The sequence below is a fragment of the Schistocerca nitens genome, chromosome 4 (genome assembly GCF_023898315.1).
Source record: "Schistocerca nitens isolate TAMUIC-IGC-003100 chromosome 4, iqSchNite1.1, whole genome shotgun sequence".
NCBI classification, from domain to species: domain Eukaryota; kingdom Metazoa; phylum Arthropoda; class Insecta; order Orthoptera; family Acrididae; genus Schistocerca; species Schistocerca nitens.
The window spans coordinates 622,698,562-622,718,375 of NC_064617.1; the positions used below are offsets into that span (position 1 = coordinate 622,698,562).

Genomic DNA, 19,814 nt, shown 5'->3' on the forward strand with positions numbered 1-19,814 from the left:
AGCGGTGTAGAGACCGAGGAGGAGAGTACATTGAAGGAGATAACATGAAATTGTAAATAATTGTAAATAAATGTTTTTTCCAGCATCAGTCCAGTTTTTTTCTAGCCGCACCTCGTATTGCTTTGAATTCTGTTTTCATAATTTTTTGAGTTCCCTGAACACCACTACAGACCCTAACTTTAAGTTCTACCTCCATGACTCATATGAAAACGAAATAGAGCCACACAACTACGGTTAAAAGCGAGCTTTGATTTTCTTTCAATCGAAGTGGCTTTTGATGGCCAGTCTCTGAAAACATTGTGACTAAAAAATAAATATTTACTGAGCGTCAAGTAAGTGTGGTAATTTTTGTTATTACTGTTATATTCTGCTTGCAATAGACGGAGAATTCAGTTATTGATACATTGCAAATGTTCCTGTAGTAGGAATTACACTTTAGAAAAATCACTTTTTTAAGTCTCCCTATCGCTGTTTATTTCACGATTACGGTGTCTGGCGCTGTTACTCGCCTTCAATTCACGAAACTAGTGTTCTTGAAAAAGTAAAATCGCAATCGACATATTGGAAAAATTCATTTTTCTAGGCATGAAGATAGTCGGTTACCCATTACTGACAAGTAGATCAATTTCGCAGAATAGGTTAACAATTAAAGCTGAACTTTTTCCGCAGTGAGCTACATCTGTCTAATTATCGAACTGCTAAAATTAACAAAAAAAGTCCGCTTCACCATGGCCTCAGAACTTGTACCATAAGTCCAATAAACCACAAGATAAAACCTTTGAGAATATATTCGAAGATCTTTTTATGACACTAAAATCACTTTGACCATTTTAATAATATAAGGACGCGAGGGGCATGTATGAAAGCGACTAAAATTTTGAACCTTTTTTGGCTCTTCGTTTACTACATGTGACTGACATTTAAATTCATGAATATTGTACCTCAATCAAATTCCTCTGCTCGATATAAATAATAATTCGCAAAAGCTTGCACAGACCCATGCCCCTTTCTTGTCCCTTATTTTCTCATATTAACTATTCCTGTGGCGTTTTCTTACAGTTCAATGAAATTGACATGCAGTGTCCTTTGGTCTAGTACATCAAGATGGCTGTGGAATAGCATAATTGACACTGACTTTCTGTTTTTTTTTAATCACGTTTGTTTATAAGTGGCTATAAGGGAGTAAAGTTAACGAAAGCTGTGTGTAGATTTATTGTTACTATCTGCAGCATGCCTCGATCCAGAAAAGGTAATTGCTGCAGTTCACAAATCTTGGCAGACAAAGAACGCTACACATTCTAGCATTTGCTCCATGAGGTTTCACACTCTCGGTATTGAAGGAAATTGATAATAGCAGAATTGCTGCAGCTGACATTATTACTACTCAGTTTGAGAATCAGATTAAACAAAGAAGAAAAGGAAAAAGAGTGAAAAGGAGAAAGCATATGGCTTGCACTGGTTCACATGCAGATGGTAAGGCCTTATAGAAACGCTGTCATATCTTTGACTCAGGTTTCCTGTAACTTACATTTTGGAAAACTAATGTACCTTTTCCTTACAAACCACAGACTAACGAGTACTTAAATTTGGCATGCACCTATTCAATACTATAGTGAAACGTACTGTGGAAGTAATTTTCATCTAATACAGTAGTAAGGCATTTATGTAAAGCTGTAAAATTTGGTGCATTATTTTCCTCATATATTTAGAGATTTGTAAAAATCCAGCAAAAGAAAAAATCAAAATTCTACTCCTATGGTATTTGTTGTAATGGTATATCAAAAATTGTACAAAAATTCATTAATTTCGTTCTGAAACGTTTTTCAAAAACGGGACATTTGTACTCACCTTATTAAAAACATTTCAATTGCTTGTAATTATAAACCTATAATGCCAAAAACCATGAAAACTTGTGTGTGTATGCTTATATTATTTCTTAACATCTATGCCAAATGTAGTAGTTATATTGTCTTGAGAACTTTGGACTTTATAACAATGTTTTTCCGAAGTATTACAACTTAGCTTACGTCCCTTCTTACTGTACGTTGTAATGAAATTACTGAGAAATGTGATTTATTGTCTATGTGTGGAGTTATATGCATTACAATAAAATTTGTAAGGAGGGTTGAAAGCAATTCTTGAAAATATACAAAATGACAGTCCGCTTGGAACGAAATGTAAGTACTGTGTGTCCTTTGAAGCCTGTCATCTCAGTCGGCTTGTTACAGTGCTCTACGCCGCAAATAATACTATTTTGTAGACATTAACGATTGATAAATACGTTACTGTATTAATACTCTCTGCTTTGGAAGCTAAATAGAATGACTAAAATCATCGTTTAGGCAGAACTCTGAAACTTAAGATGAGTGAACTGAAATATTACAAATATTCATTTAGTAGAGAGAATACATCTTCGGAAATTCTATACTGTACTGTATGAACGTGTAGCTTGATGAGTATATGGAAAAGTTATGTTTCCTCATAACTCAGTGAACTACCTACTCAAGGGCTTAAAATTTACAGTTTTGTAAGAGTACATTTTGAATTACTGATTTCTTGGCGTTCCACTCAAGGATGAATACTGACAACAACCACCAGAACTCTGCAGAGGCGGTTGCTTGAAACAAGATTGTGGGATATTTTCCCGTTAAGGATAAAAGCATTAAGAAATTTTCGTTTTACTCCGGGAAAGCTCACTGCTAAGAACTGTTTGTAGTAAGCTTGCTCTCACATTGTCAGTAACAGGTGTACTGAGGGGAACTGTGGGGGCTGAGAGCAGTCGGGCGGAAAGCAGTGCATAACAAACTTTGTCGGCTGGACGAACTGAGGGAGGAAATTTCGTCCCCAAGTTAGAGGCTAGGCGGATAAGAATAGAAAGCGGAGTGAGGATGCTTAACAAGTCCCACTGATTTGGAAACTCGTGAAAACCTCTAAGAGCGTTACTCCGAACCGTTTCCAGAAGGTGCAAGGAATATTCACTGGCAAGAAGGAAACCGAGCGTGATGTTTCTAATTCCAGACGAAATTCAACCGGTTAAATCATACTCCAACAACACGATTCTTACTCTGATTCTACGTAACCTCGCTCGTGAAAAAGTGTTACGTTGCACAGTCATCTATAATGCATATGGAAAAAGAAGTAAACAAAAAAATAGATAAGGCAATACAATTCGTTTACAATGTAAAGAAAGCTTCTGATACGAAGTTTTGTATTGTCTTGATCGTACGTATGTACTCTGGATTACTAGTTGCGACAGGACTAACCTGCCACCTTCATATCCATACAATACAGGTTATGAAATCATGTTGTGTGATAAACCACACACTTGTTTTCGTACCATCGAAATGGATGTAGTGTCCCTTTTGCAATATTCACCATTATCGAGGTGAAACATAAATAAAAATGACTGTATGTGACTCAAAATGAACTGCAAACATCGATTTATCTGCGAAAGGAATAACACTAACTGTAAAAATATACAAAATATATCGATAGATGCAGAAAAGACATTATTTTTATTGTATGAGATTATAATGTGTAAGTAATTAAAAGAAGTATTATTATCTTTGTAAGAGTACAAAACACAATGCAATGCTCATGCTTCTGTCTAGTCTGTTTTGTTCTGTTCGTTCTGGGGTTAGCTGAAATAAGATACGCAAGCTATTGTGCTGCGCTAGCATTTGTTTCTGTCTAATTGCAAATATTTAATGGTGTAAACTGTGTTCTAGTAAGAATATATTAGTATAAAGTGATCTCCGTGTGTTATTTCAAGAACCTACGCCACATTTATCTTATGAAAAGAATATTTTATGAAAATTATTTAGCATGTTTCCAGCTGTTGCGGAGCGAGTAACAGTGATCTCTGACTGTTGAGAATTAGCCGCCATTACGCGATACATTTAAAAATATTTTTTCACAGCACAATGTCTGATAACCGGAGCGGAAGAAATTATGTAAAAATATTCAGTGAGATTAACTGAAGGAATCCTGTGAAATAATTTTATTAACACTTGTCTATTTTCTGTGATAGTAATAATTTCAAATCAGTGAACTGGAGCTGAGTAATACTACGCTATTGCATTTACAGTAATTTGTAGGGAGCCTGGCGCTCGATAAAACCAGATATAATACGTAATTGGCCACCTACGAAACTCATTATTTTGCTTATTATATCTCGTTTGTATTTTTTTGAAAGCTAAACGTAAAAACTAACTTCACTAAAAATCAGTAACAGATCACGATAAATTAAACGACAAACAAATTTACTAGGAGAGTGTTTCCTCTAAATAAATAGTTACATTATTTATTATTGAGAGATATAATACGACTTTTAGTAAAAAGAGTAGTACATTAAAATTATTGTTGTTATGTTTTCATGGCAAGACAGAATCATACAAGTGTGACACATCACATGGCGAAGTGTCAAATGTGTCTGGGCTGGCTGCAGGCTATTAAAACTGATGAAAGTTTGAGAAATTTCTTAGAATTTCCCTACGTAAAACGACTTATGGTATGTTTGGACTCTTCGATTCTTTGTTTGAGTTTCGGTACTGGAATATCGCAGAACCACATTCTATGACATACTTCACAGATGTCAAAATCTTCCCATTGGATGAAAAGAAAGAAGGATAATGTGTCGGGTCAAGTTGGCGACTTTTCTAATAGCAACGCAACACAAAAAAATATAGATCGATAGGAAATTAACGATCTCCTGTGCAATGGAATCCTCCCTTCATTAGTGTAATCTACTTAGAGAATACACGGTGTACCTATATCTGGATGATCAAATAGAGTTTAGAACCTTGGTAATGTCGAGTACTCGCGCAGAAGAACTACGTGTCTTCCATTAAGCGGACTCTTATTTTGTTCATTTCTGCGTAAGAACGATATGGAGTAAGAATTGAACTTCAATAAATACGTTAATTCAGGATTTGATATTATTTTGTTCGATGCTATAGTACACCTTTCTACAGGGTGCTATAGTACACCGTTTGTTGCAATATGCTTGGGACAACAGTACATTTTCAGGCAGACAAACTTTCGAAATTACAGTAGTTACAATTTGCAACAACAGATGGTGCTGCGGTCTGGGAAACTCTATAGTACGATATTTTCCACATATCCACCATGCGTAGCAATAATATGGCGTAGTCTCTGAATGAAATTACCCGAAACCTTTGACAACGTGTCTGGCGGAATGGCTTCACATGCAGATGAGATGTACTGCTTCAGCTGTTCAATTGTTTCTGGATTCCGGCGGTACACCAGGTCTTTCAAGTGTCCCCACAGAAAGAAGTCACAGGGGTTCATGTCTGGCGAATAGGGAGGCCAATCCACGCCGCCTCCTGTATGTTTCGGATAGCCCAAAGCAATCACACGATCATCGAAATATTCATTCAGGAAATTAAAGACGTCGGCCGTGCGATGTGGCCGGGCACCATCTTGCATAAGCCACGAGGTGTTCGCAGTGTCGTCTAAGGCAGTTTGTACCGCCACAAATTCACGAAGAATGTCCAGATAGCGTGATGCAGTAATCGTTTCGGATCTGAAAAATGGGCCAATGATTCCTTTGGAAGAAATGGCGGCCCAGACCAGTACTTTTTGAGGATGCAGGGACGATGGGACTGCAACATGGGGCTTTTCGGTTCCCCATATGCGCCAGTTCTGTTTATTGACGAAGCCGTCCAGGTAAAAATAAGCTTCGTCAGTAAACCAAATGCTGCCCACATGCATATCGCCGTCATCAATCCTGTGCACTGTATCGTTAGCGAATGTCTCTCGTGCAGCAATGGTAGCGGCGCTGAGGGGTTGCCGCGTTTGAATTTTGTATGGATAGAGGTGTAAACTCTGGCGCATGAGACGATACGTGGACGTTGGCGTCATTTGGACCGCAGCTGCAACACGGCGAACGGAAACCCGAGGCCGCTGTTGGATCACCTGCTGCACTAGCTGCGCGTTGCCCTCTGTGGTAGCCGTACGCGGTCGCCCTACCTTTCCAGCACGTTCATCCGTCACGTTCCCAGTCCGTTGAAATTTTTCAAACAGATCCTTTATTGTATCGCTTTTCGGTCCTTTGGTTACATTAAACCTCCGTTGAAAACTTCGTCTTGTTGCAACAACACTGTGTTCTAGGCGGTGGAATTCCAACACCAGAAAAATCCTCTGTTCTAAGGAATAAACCATGTTGTCTACAGCACACTTGCACGTTGTGAACAGCACACGCTTACAGCAGAAAGACGACGTACAGAATGGCGCACCCACAGACTGCATTGTCTTCTATATCTTTCACATCACGTGCAGCGCCATCTGTTGTTGAAAATTGTAACTACTGTAATTTCGAAAGTTTGTCTGCCTGAAAATGTACTGTTGTCCCAAGCATATTGCAACAAAGGGTGTATTTCTATCGCTGCTCGTTTAGTTTTTATTGCCGTTTCAAATATACCGGTCATTTTTGAAACACCCTGTAAATAGAGTACAGACCTGTTACTTTCGTATTTTCCATTAAGATATTTTTCACGTTCCAGTAGTTTTGATGAAAGTAGTCATTTGCAAATTGTTACGCACGATAACTTAGAATTACACGAATACAGATTTGTCTTGCCAATTTTGAAGTTAAAGTAACAGTTTGACATCTTATAAAATCGCCAGAAGAATTAATCAGATAGTATTTCTAACAAACTACCTGTTACGATACTGTTTAATACTGGAATACTAAGACGGCACTTTTGAGGCCACCATTTACAGCGACATACAAGATTCATAAGTATTCATATAAGTATGGCGAGACAGCTGCCAGCTAAGTGTATTCTACTACTTGTTCCGGTAATTGTCAGGTCATTAACTGTAAAATAAAACTACTGTAATTCACTTTGCGTAATTGTACCTGTTTATGTGCACAACGTTCAACTAGTTATCACTAAACGACTGACAATTAAGTATTTGTTAAGAATATAAATATTTACATTTTATTACACACATAAGACACCAAAATGTATGCTGATAAGGAAAAACAGTAAGAAATGGTTTAACTTAAAATAAAAATTTCATATGATTTTTTGAGAGAGCCAAAAATTCAGGCTAAAGAGACTGAAAGATGACAGCCCTCAAATTGTTATTTATGCTGCCGGAAAATATAAGACCTAGGATACCGTGAGAAAAATACCAGTTCGCAAGCAGAGCAGCCTCGTATATAAAATGTTTACACTCTCTTATGTGATGTAGCGAAAAATAATTATGAGACTGAGTTTATCACAACAAATTGTGTCCCATAGCCGCCACATCTTCAACTTGTCATTTCCTTTTATGCCTTAGTGGTCTTATGCAAAGCCGTTATTGTGGTTGTAACTGTCACGGATATTTGTACAGAGCTTTACACGACAGTCTGTCGTCTGAAAGTCCTTTCATCTCTACATTATTACTAACAACTACAGTCACTTTAACCTGTTAAGTGCAGTCAATCCTTCGATGACTTCTGCTGGTTTTATTCTGCACACTCCTCACAATTGCCAAACCAAATACGAGGACGTGCTAAAAGGTAATACCTTCGAATTTATTACTCCGTTCTCGGTATCGGTTGAAGTATTACATGTCATGCATATTGCTCGGTCGACTTTCCCGCTTCTCTGACAAGTTGCAACCCTCACCACTCTGCCTCTGGAGGGCTCAGAATTGTAGCGTGTAACACGGCGGTGCGTAATGTGTCGGCACCACCATAAACTCTGCAAGGTGCTGCGAGATCCTCAGAAACCTGAAAGCACAAATTCCATCAGCTCGTCCACGCATGGAGCACCCTATCCTTCAGTATGGCAATGGCCGGACCACAAACGGGCGGTGTTGTGTTGTCCCCATCATCATTTTCTTTCAGAGTGGTCCGCATACAGTCCTCGACTTCTGGTACAAAGTTGTGACCGCGATATATATATATATATATATATATATATATATATATATATATATATATATATATATATATATATATCAATTGACCACCCTATATATTGTCTCTGACGGAATTTCAATGTGAAGCGCAAATCTTTCTCGTGTCCATTAAGTATAATTCCCACAACAGATTTGTCCCCAATTTCCGTTAGTGCTTGCCATATATACTCGTACAGATTGAATGACGTGGAGGGTAGGCTACAACCTTATCTCACTTCCTTCGTGTTACTGCATCCGTTTGACGTCTTCCTACGTTAACAACAGCAAGGGGTGACTGAACGTCCTTCACATGTGACTAATATGCTCGTCAGTTTTAACCTTTCGATTTAATTGTAGGACGAAATTACCCGATTAAGCAGTGTAACGGGTAACTCTGCCAATTTGAGGACGGAGATCTTCCCTAAACACCATTTGAAGCAAACAGTAACGGTCTCGTCTACACATGCAACACCTCCTCAGGTGATAGAGACGTCTCTGTCAGCGTATTTACGCCCCTGCTAGTATTCCGCATGCAGCACACTGCTAGCTATGGCGCCCACAGTAAATAAACAGTCTGTTCAATCCAGCGAGCAGCTGGGTGCCCAGCCCGCCTGGTGTCGCGCCGGCGGAACAACAAACAAGTGAATAGAGCGCCTTGCTGTAAACAAGCAGCCGGCTTTGCCAGTTCCGTCTCCATGCCCTGTGATTCGCTGTGTCTGGCCTTCCGCGTACGCACGACTGTGTGAAAGATTCTCTGAAACTCGTGGAACCTACGTGGGCACGGTTGGTTAAACTCTTCCTCCTATAGATTCTCTCCTAATCGTTGTGTTCGCTTTCACTTACTCGTCCAGGAAGAGGACCCTTGTTTGATAATTTGGTGCAATTTATTTCAGTTTTTGTGGCAGTAAGCCACTCCTATGACCACAGCACAGTAATCGGATAACTCTATGAATAAAATTCGTGTGATCAATATGCTTAAGAACTGTGTAACTCTATTGTGCTTGATCGTTTTTTAACACTGTGTCGTGTTTTGTTAATCTGATATTAGGAACTGACGCTGCAGTTAACTGCGGGAACATGGGGTAACGTCTAAAGGAACAGGACGGTAAACCAGCACCACATCCACTGTTCGTTGATGCGACGCGTCGATTCTTACACTCACCTCCCTGTATCGCGAGCTTGCGGATTGCGCTTTATGGTACACTAGAATGTCAAGTTAGATCGGCTAGGACTGTCGTCATTCCCTGGTTCCATGTGTTACATTCTTACGTGATCAGTGGTGCCTCATTATTCTGCAACGAGTGCGTACCAAATTGACGTAACCAGTCTTTGTACTAAATTCGATATAATGTGAGCACATACTGTGCAGAAATTGTAGAACTGTTTTACTTTCTGTGAAATTCCATTTATAGTTGTTTTTATGAATCGATGAATACACACAAATAATAATGATGAAACCACAGTTACTAGATGAAGAGTGTTGATAGTTTCATGAACAGAACCATATATTGTATAGTGTAATATTAAAAAAATTACACATAGGTTTTGCTATGGATTAAGCCTGTCGTATTTCAAGATGAAAACGTCTTTTAATACGAGGTTCGCAGTGAATAGTATATTTCACAGTAGGAAGTACGCACACACAATGGAGTTATCTTCAATAGAATATCTTAATTCTATATAATATTGATATGCGAATATGGTCATAGTAGCGTGTCCTCTTCTCTATATAGTACAGCAGAACTACAGCTTATAGAGTTTCCGTACACTACAAGTGCAGAAGCTCAAATATTCAGGTTCACTTCACAAATATAAATACACATATTTCTTTTTTATCATAACAGTTAGTTATAAATTCCCGTCAAATATTAGTCACTACATTAGTTCTTAAGAAAGAACTAAAAATAAAACACACACTTCCACTAACTTGGTTTTTGTACTGTTCCTTCAATCCAATCAACTGTTACGCATACTGCTTCACTTAACATTTGACAGTAACTTCTCTTCAAATAAAGCACTCCCGTACAGACACCCATTAACGACGTATGTCTTCAAGATCATTTTCAGTGGAACAGTACAATCTCTGTGTCATTTATATGTTATTTTCTTGTACAAAGGTTAGGAAAATAGTAATAGAAGAGCCACTTTCGCTTAGGAATGATAAGAACTAGGGAGATTAAGTTTTCTAGTTCTAAGTAATGGATATTCACTGCATCAAATATAATTTTAATGATTTTCCATCATGGTCGATTTACTTGAGACCCTTCCATGGCGACCATATTCACATACTAACGGGAAGAACTCAGTTTCATCTATATACAGTAAACTGCTGCCAGTCTGTCGAAACAACATATGAAACATATGTTGTCTCTTACGACGCTGCATTCGATATACTGATTGCTTCATTCAGTACCAGAGACATTCCATTGAGCAGTAAACCGCTGCAGTCAGTTTCATAAAACCGGTCAAGCTTTAATGAATTTCTTCCAAACGACAAATTCCTCACCCTGAGACAGATGATAATGGTACAAGAAAAATAATCTGTCTTGATGTTAATCTATGAGTTCACAGAAAAACTATGCTCGATAGGGCAATACACTGCCAATGAAGAAGACGGTACATAAAGGTCTTATTCAAGGCTTTCTTAGGAATGGTGTTCAATGCTTTCATGGAATGATAACAATCCCGTGTTGCTCAACGACCCAGTGTTAGTTCTTCGGTTGGACGTCACTTCGGCGACTCGCGTGTCAGCAAACTAACCCGGAAATTCTACCTGTAAAAGGTACCGAAAATTTCACGTGCAGTCCGAAACACGTGTGATCCCTCAAGAATTTCCAGAATTGCGAGGTGAAGGCTATGTTAAAGGCAGACTTAAGTATTCCCAAGTCCGACCATTATTCAGCCCTACCACCTTTCCAATTACAGACACGCAATGTCACACTAGAATATTAGGGCCAACGTTTAGGAATTATCGCCGTGTGACCATACTTGACAGTTTCTTTTTAGTCCTAATTGGATACCACAGTTAGTTTCTCTTCCTCGAGAAGAGTAGCGATGTGCCAGGTTACAAACAGATCGCTGGTGACATGTTTTTTGTAACTATAGACGATTAATATACTGACTGGCTGAAGAAGAATGGGGAGATTTCAGTTTATTATAGATAAACAGTAAAAGGCAGAAACACATAGCGCATGTCACTGCGTTGAGCAAGTTTTGAAACAGGTGCGCTATTGTCCGTCTGTAGCGGAAAGTCGACTATCCTGTTCAAATGCAACGTGCATGCTGCCTTCGGCTCAACAGGAAGCCGACTCTGCACAAGCAGAATTATGACTGACATACAAAATTCTTGGAGTTTGGCTGCACATGCAAAGGGAAGAGTACTTCTCGATCACGCACTGCTGATGAAAATGTCGAGCGTGTGCGTTCACTCCGAGGTCTCGGAAGTCCACAAGACGGACAGGTCAGGAACTTCAACTTCCTCAAACAACGGCGTGGTGTGTTCCGAAACGACGCCCGCACATGGAGCCTTACAAGTAGCAGTTGCTCCAGAAATGGCGTCCATGACAGAAAGTATAAATTTGGCATTTCAGTTCTCAAGGATATGGCAGAGGACACTTATTCGGAATAAATCGTCCTTTCGGACGAATCGACGTTTCATCCATCGGATAAAGTAAACCACCATAATGCAAGAATTAGGGGTATCACGAAATCCTGGGTCGTTGTCGAACATGAGACACTTCAAACCTTAAGGTGTTTGTGTGGTTTCTGTTCACAAAGCTTATGAAACTTTCTTTCTTGCGGAGGAAACTGTGACAGGAATGCCTGGGCAAGCTGCAAAATTTGTTGTTTCCTCAGTGTCATACAGATTCCATTGATTTCGTTTTTACGCATGGCGCTGCCCTACCTCACTTTGAGCTTGACGTGCGGAGTTATCTTAATAACCCCATTCCACAACGTTGGACTGCAAGCAATGGACAAAAAGGTGTTGTTCATTGCTTTTGGGATCCAAGGTCACTGTCCCTCACTTCTTGCAAATTTTCTGTGGGTATAAGTAAAAGGCAGATTATTTGTCCTACCTGTGGCAGCTACTCTTCAAGAGCTGAATTCTTGAAGCTGTCAAATCAATAAACAGAGTCCTATTGGAATGTAATAGACTAACGCTTTAATGTTTCTCGAGCAACTTACGGTACTCATGTTGCGTATATAGCATAGTGTCTGTGTCATCGTAAGACTCTGAACTTTTCTCATCTAGTGAAGTACGCAATGTGTTTCTACGTTTCAGTGTTTTCTGTAATAAACAATTGAAAGCTATCCTATCTTTTTGAATCACCCCCAACAGTACTTTCGTGATGGAAGAAGAATCTTTACCACGGAACAATACTGTTAATCCATGCGAAAGCTGCAGATTATCTTACGCCAGAGTTAAGGCGCTTCAACCTACACCACCAAAAATGCTAGGTACCCGCTCAGCAAAAAAGCACTTATACCATCTGTGAAACCACAAGCCCCACACACCTCTGACCTAGTTCCATCGGGTTTCTATGAGTATGGATGATATGGGGAAGGGATTTGACATTACTATCGCTCTCGTCTGTCAAAACGTTTTCGAATGATCACTCTCAAAATATCAACGAACGTGCACTCGTGACGTGGAAAGAAATGTAGACGCAATGCAGTGAATAAAATGTCCAAAAGCTAATACACGTTTCGAAAGGATTAATCCACTAGGACTTTCACACACATTTTTACTAATGCTACAGTATACTGCGCAATACTTTTTGACCTATTATTGTACATAGAGGGTTGGTACTTCTACAACACTTCAGATTCCGCAACGCACTTATGAAAGACACTGGTTTACATCTAGTGTTCCAGCCACCCTTAATCTTGTCACCGTTAGATTTTATCTCCACTCGGTTTGCATTAAACTTCACAGATATTCCACTAGAAGTTGGAACGAGAAGTAACGTGAATTAGAACACTTATATTGTCCTGATTGCTGAAGACAGTGGGCAGAGAGAGTCGTTCGCCATCAAAGACAGAGCAGGTACGACGGAAAATGTGGGGCAGTAGTAGAATGCACTGTGGCGCCGCTGGTGGTAGAGGTTCTCAGCCGTAGCGCCCGCACTGCGCGGGCAGGAGGGGCTGTCCCTCGTCCCGGTGTCAGACGGCCCACGCCACCTTGGAGGTGCCGACTGGCGCCACGGATCCAGGCCCTCCCGCGGCGGGGACCTCCAGCGCCACGACGCTCACAGACACTGGCGGGGGCGGCGCCAGCGCCTCCAGGGGTCAGTCGGGGTCGTAGCGCCAGTCGACGCGCAGCAGCGCGCACTCGGCGGACAGCGTGCCGGCGGCCAGGCACAGCAGCACCTGCCAGACACAGTGCGACCGTCCACATTCGTAACGGCATCCTGAAAATATGCCAGTTATATCTGGCTGTAAGTGTACCACATCTACATAGAGGCCAAGTTCTTTGTGAGACAGATAGTCATTCAGGAAATGAGAGTTCCACGACTTGCGCACTCTCGCTTGCTAGTCGACTGTTGACCAAGTGGGCCTGTAAGTCGCCTAGCGAGTCAATGAAGGCGCAATCTGTAGGGGGACCGAGTTGTATTAGATATTACTGGGAGTGTTAACTGATATAAAACAAAAATAAACGCCTACCATAAGTAAGAAGGGAAGAGATATGACAGGAAAAATACTAATTAACCCTCGCAAAACTTACGATTGCAGTTCGGAATGAAACAGGACATTTTGTACTTAATTTGATATGTGACATACCACTGGAGATCTAATTATATTTAACTATGTTATGAAAAGAGCAGATTGCTAATCACCATATAGAGGAGACTGTGAGACGCAGATAGGCACAACATAAAGACTGTCAATTAAGTAAGTTTTCGCCCAAAAAGGCCTTCATCCGATTAGATAACAAAACACACACTCGCACACAAGCTCTATTCACACAAGTATACCACATTCTTTTGAATGCTGAGGTCAGATTGCGAGCAGCAGTGCATTATGAGTGAAGCATTCTGGGTTGAGTAGTGGTGGTAAGGGGTTGGGAGGGGGAGGGAAAGGGTTGCACGGTTTGGGGACAGTAAAGTGATCCCTGTGGTAGCATGTAGGGATAAGATGGAGAGAGGGCAGGGCAGCTAGGTGAAGTCGGTTGGTTAGACAGACGACAGGGTTGGGTTTTGGGGAGGTTCAAATTGTTCAATTGGCTCTGAGCACTATGGGACTTAACTTCTCAGGTCATCAGTCCCCTAGAACTTAGAACTACTTAAACCTAACTAATCTAAGGACATCACACATATACATGCCCGAGGCAGGATTCGAACCTGCGACCGTAACGGTCGTGCGGTTCCAGACTGTAGCGCCTATAACCACTCGGCCACTCCGGCCGGCTTTGGGGGAGGGTTGGCAGTGGCAAAAGAGAGAAGTAAAAAGAGTACAGAGATCTGTTAGCGGAACAGAGGGCGGTGTAGAGCTGGAATGGGGACAGGGAAGGAGTAGGTGGGTGTGGAACAATAACTAACTGAACGTTGAGATAGGAAGTTTACATGAATTTTGGATATATTATAGGCTGAAAGCTTACCAGTTTGACACTCCTTTTGTTGTGGTTATCTGCGACTAAGCATCTCTGCTACACGGTGAATAGCAGTTATTTTCATAATATCTTCATGATCATATCCTGGATTTTCATCGTTTAGTGGTAATTAACTGATTCAGGACTTATAAAGTATAACTTCCTTTGAATAAAATGTGGGATGGTAAACGTTACGATGGCTTAGCAGCACTTCAGAGGTGTTGAAATATGAAGCTGGATTCTAGTATAATATGTTCAAGTATGGAAGGTTAGAAATAGCATGTGCATGAAGAGAAACAGCAAACAATATTTTTATCTAAACTACGGTAAATTTCATGGGGGGAAATTTCCAGAATTGCCTTCTCAGAGTAAAGAGTAAAAACTTAAATGGTAATCCTGTAAAGAACAACAGTCCGAATTGACCTTAATTAACTCACATGTGCCAGTGCGAGGTGTTTTGGACACTCCATACACTAAAAGCTGCTGATATTATTGAGTAAGGTGGCAGTATTTGGCCCCCATTCATGTAATATTATACACTAGTGCGTTTGCACATTTTATTCGATCTGAGATCACGATTTACGATGGATGATCGGATCATTTATCATTTATTTTGATGATGCTGGGCAGCACCAAACACTTACATAATGTAGCGTTTTATACGTGGGAACCGATCTGAGTTTGACGTTGACAGCAGGGAGTGGTGACCATTAAACTGCCAATCGGTGGAAGGGAGGTTAGAAAAGAATCCACGATGTGTTCGACAGAGGGAGAGAAGTTTTTAGTGCTCTGAAGAGAACAAAGTGGCGACAGTAGGGTTTACAGCCCTGCTGGCCGTGTCCCAGTGGCGAGACCTGCGAGCGGATTCGAGACGCAGTCCTGTCGCTAAAAGAATTACTTAAAAACGGCTACGTGTTGGATGCCAGGGATGGAGACTGGTAGCATCTTACAAGACAAGGTGACATCCTTTTAGTACAGAGCAATACACGGGGGTTACGAACGGCGGACGCGAGTTGCCCTTTCGAGATCTCGCGGGAGGCCGAGAGCCGCGTTTCCCGCACAATAAGTAGGGAAATGGTTTTGATTTATTTGGAATCCTTAGTCGGAGGGGGAGTTGGAGGATGTTCTAGGACAGTCTTCGATGCGGAGTGTGTACTGCAGGAGATCGGCTGTAAGCTTCATAGCTCGTGTAGTGGAGGCATGTCTTGTGTAACGGCTGTGGGGATTCGTTGGAGGGAGCGCGCACGGAGACGCCATGAGCCTTGCTGGAAACCGGTGCATGGCGTGTAAGGTGACTCTCCGGCGGGTGTCAAAAGGGCCACATCGTGCGGGGAGCAACTTAGAAACCCTGCTGACAAGGTGTCTGCAAAGTGTCGATATCGCTACTGGGAGCGAGTTAAGTCGTTTCTCTATAAGTAGAGTGAGATTTCTTTGCTTCTCTCTTTTTGCCGGCCGCGGTGGTCTCGCGGTTCTAGGCGCGCAATCCGGAACCGTGGGACTGCTACGGTCGCAGGTTCGAATCCTGCCTCGGGCATGGATGTGTGTGATGCCCTTAGGTTAGTTAGGTTTAAGTAGTTCTAAGTTCTAGGGGACTGATAACCACAGCAGTTGAGTCCCATAGTACTCAGAGCCATTTGTCTTCTCTCTTTAGTCTGAAGCATACTGAGGTGTAGCTTTATGAATGAATACTTGTGTTGAGTTTCTGTTTCTGGCTTACGAGCAGACAGCGATCTTCATTTGTGTTCTGTGTTGCACTGAAGTAGTTCCTCCTATAGGAGTTTGCGGACAATGTATTACTTTCACTGTGTAGTCAGAATGTATACGTACGCAACGTACGTCCATTGCATGGCGATCAATGGCACCGAGCATCTCGATGCAGCATTACCACCCCTTCCAGTACTGTGATCGATGATGTACACACCACGTTCAGCAGATAAGGTAACCATAACAGTAAATGTGTGGAGTTACAGTTGCCTGTTCTCTGAGCTTTTTACTATCAGTGCCAATCAGGGTACAGGTTTTCCGTTTCTTGGAGCTAATCAGTGACAGACAACTTTGTTTATCCGTCTAATAAATGGGGAGCACAATTTTGAGTATAGTCATAGACGTTCACCCAATCCCAAGGCTAGAGGAAGAGTGTGATTTAACATTCTTTATTGCCTTTCTATATTTTTGCATTTTTCTGTTGTTTGAAAATAAATAACTTGATGGAATCTAGTGGTATTTCTTCCACTCATTCTGTCTGTTCAACATTATCGATCTTCTAATGAAACTAGAGTGGTATATCACCACCACTATATACCTCATCTTATTTATTCCGTTATGGCTCTGAGCACTATGCGACTTAACTTCTGAGGTCATCAGTCGCCTAGAACTTAGAACTAGTTAAACCTAACCAACCTAAGGACATCACACACATCCATGCCCGAGGCAGGATTCGAACCTGCGACCGTAGCGGTCACGCGGTTCCAGACTGAAGCGCCTTTAACCGCACGGCCACACCGGCCGGCATTCCGTTATGTGTAGGTTGTCAATGGCAGGGCTGTTGCTAATTCATTTATAGGTGTAACATTTCCATGGCGGACACACGTCTTACGTACACCAACACTAGAGCGTTTACAGTTAGTTAAAGTTTTAATTAAAATTGTATAAAAGTTCTGTTAGCTTTCTATCTAACAGTTATGCAAGTAACTAAAAGTGGAATACACTACATTTTAGCTGTCATTGTTGTTCATTTGCCAAAAACATACAGTGGGGAGCTGAGGCCAACCGAACGATTCCTGATATAACAAAAAGCAATATAATACAAAATGTAAGTTTTTTTTAATTTTTACATCCGTTTCATTGTCGCATTTTGTGATGAATTAAGTGAACTTATAGTTGTATAGCACCGCTATTATAAATCTAGATCTACATGATTACTCTGCAGTACAAACTTAAGTACATGGTAGAGGATTAATCGAACCAATTTCACACTATTTCTCCACCGTTCCATTTCCCAACAGTGCGGGGAAAAAGGAACACATCAATCTTTCCGAACTAGCTCTCATTTCTCATACCTTGTTACTATGATCATTTTTTTATATATTAAACATTATCGCATTTGAGGGAGACCGTTTGAGATTTAAATTTCGTGAAAAGGTTTCGCCGCAACCAAACAAGCCCTTGTTCTAAAGATCGCTACCCTACTCGCGTTTCATCTCAGTAACACACTCTCTCTCTCTCTCTCTCTCTCTCTCTCTCTATCTGTCTGTCTCTCTCTCTCCCGCTATTTCGCTATAATACAAACCGACTTGCCCCTTTCTGAAGTTTTTCACTGTTCTCCGCTCATTCTCTCAAAGACCACATACTGCACAGCTAAACTGTTGCAGCGAATTCACAAGCCTCTTTAGCAGTCCTGTTGCTTCTAAGTGCTCTGCAATTAAAACGCAGTCTTTGGTTTGCCCCACACCCCACAACATTGTCTATGCGAGCCATCCTATTTAGGTTCTTTATAATTTTAATTACTAGATATTGACTGGCTTGAAATGTGTCTGATTTATCAAGTAATCCAAGTGTAACCGATTTCTTTTACTACTCATGAGGACGAGTTCACAATTTTCAACATTTAGAGAAAACTCCCACTTACCACATGACACCGATATCACGTCTAAATCATTTTTCAGTTGTTATTGATTTCCTTATGACTTTACTATGAGAATGACAGCATCGTCAGCAAATCAAGAAGGCTGCTCATATTTTCTTCTAAATCGTTTATGGAAGTTAGGAACAGCAGAAGACCTACAATACTTCTTGGGGGACGTCATATATCACTTCTGTTTTACTCGATGGCTTTCTGTCAGATACAGAGGACTGTGACCTTTCTGACAGGAAATCACGACTCAAGTCACACACCTACATGGTACTTTATTGGCAATCAATTGGCTTAGAAGGTACGGAGGAACAGTATCAAAAGCCTTTTGGAAATCTAAAAGTATGGAATCAGTTTGCGATTACTATCCTTAACACTCATTACTTCATGAGAATAAGGAGCTAGCTATGTTTCAGAAGAGTTATATTTCCTGAATCCGTGCTGTCAGATGAAACATTTCCTCAAGGTAATTCATAATATTTTTCCAAAATCCTAGAACAGATCTACGTTAGTGATATGAGTCTGTAATTCATCGGATTGCTCTTAATTCCTTTCTTTAATATCGGTCTGACCTGTACAGTTTATCACTATTTAGGTATGGATCTCTCGTCGAGCTAGCGGTTGTACATACACACATCAAAAAAAGTTCTGCATCACACCGGTTCCGAGAGTTCCTAAACCTGTACAGATAATTGGAATAGAGATCAATTAAACATCATTTTCGACCTTTTTATAGATCATGAAAACCGTACATTGCATGCTGTACCACCATGTAGAAAGACCTTTAGAGGTGATGGTCCAGGCTGCTGCACACACCGGTACCTCTAATAACCAGTAGCACTTCCTCTTGCATTGATGCATGCCTGTATTCGGCGTAGATCCCTCAGAGTGGTTGGTGGGTCACGTCGTCCATAAACAGTCCTTTTCAATCTATCCTAGGCATGTTAGAGAGGGTTCATGTCTGGAGAACACGCTGGCCACTGTAGTCGAGCGATGTCGTTATCTTGAAGGAAGTCATTCACAAGATGTGCACGATGTGGACGCAAATTGTCGTCCATGAAGACGAATGCCCTCCCAATAAGTTGCCGATATGGTTGCATTATCGGTAGGAGGATAGCATTCAGTTATGGTGCAGCCATTACGGCGCCTTCCACGACCGCCAGCGGTGTACGTCGGCCCCACATAATACCACGCTAAAACAGCAGGGAACCTCCACCTTGCTGCACTGGCTGGACAGTGTTTCAAAGACGTTGAGCTTGACCGGGTTGCCTCATAACACGTCGGCGACGATTGTCTGGCTGAAGGCATATGCGACGTTCATCGGTGAAGAGAACGAGATGCCAATCCCGAGCGGTCCATTCGGCATCTTGTTGGGCCCATCTGTACCGCGCAGCATGGTGTCGTGGTTGCAGAGATGGACCTCGCTATGGACGTCGGGAGTGAAGTTGCGCATCATGAAGCCTATTCCACACAGTTTGAGTGGTAACACGACGTCCTGTGGCTGCACAAAAAGTATTATTCAACATGATGGCGTTGCTGTGAGGGTTCCTCCGTGCCATAATCCGTAGGTAGCGGTCATCCAATGCAGTAGTAGCCCTTGGACGGCCTGAGCGAGGCATGTCATCGACAGTTCCTATCTCTCTGTGTCTCCTCCATGTCCGAACAACATCGCTTTGG

The 19,814-nt window shown here is 41.3% G+C and overlaps 1 protein-coding gene across 2 annotated transcripts in view; it reads right to left on the reverse strand.

Annotated features, from left to right (window-relative positions):
• Positions 1-9,451: 9,451 nt before the first annotated feature.
• LOC126252837 (uncharacterized) overlaps positions 9,452-19,814 on the reverse strand; it is a 132,649-nt gene continuing 122,286 nt past the window's right edge. Inside the window, exon 5 of one of the 2 annotated variants that reach the window (XM_049953782.1) lies at positions 9,452-13,287. In XM_049953782.1, the coding sequence (XP_049809739.1) occupies positions 12,950-13,287 (338 nt within the window). In that variant the 3' untranslated portion in view covers positions 9,452-12,949. The remainder of the gene's footprint in view (positions 13,288-19,814) is intronic. The other variant, XM_049953783.1, reaches the window with a different exon arrangement.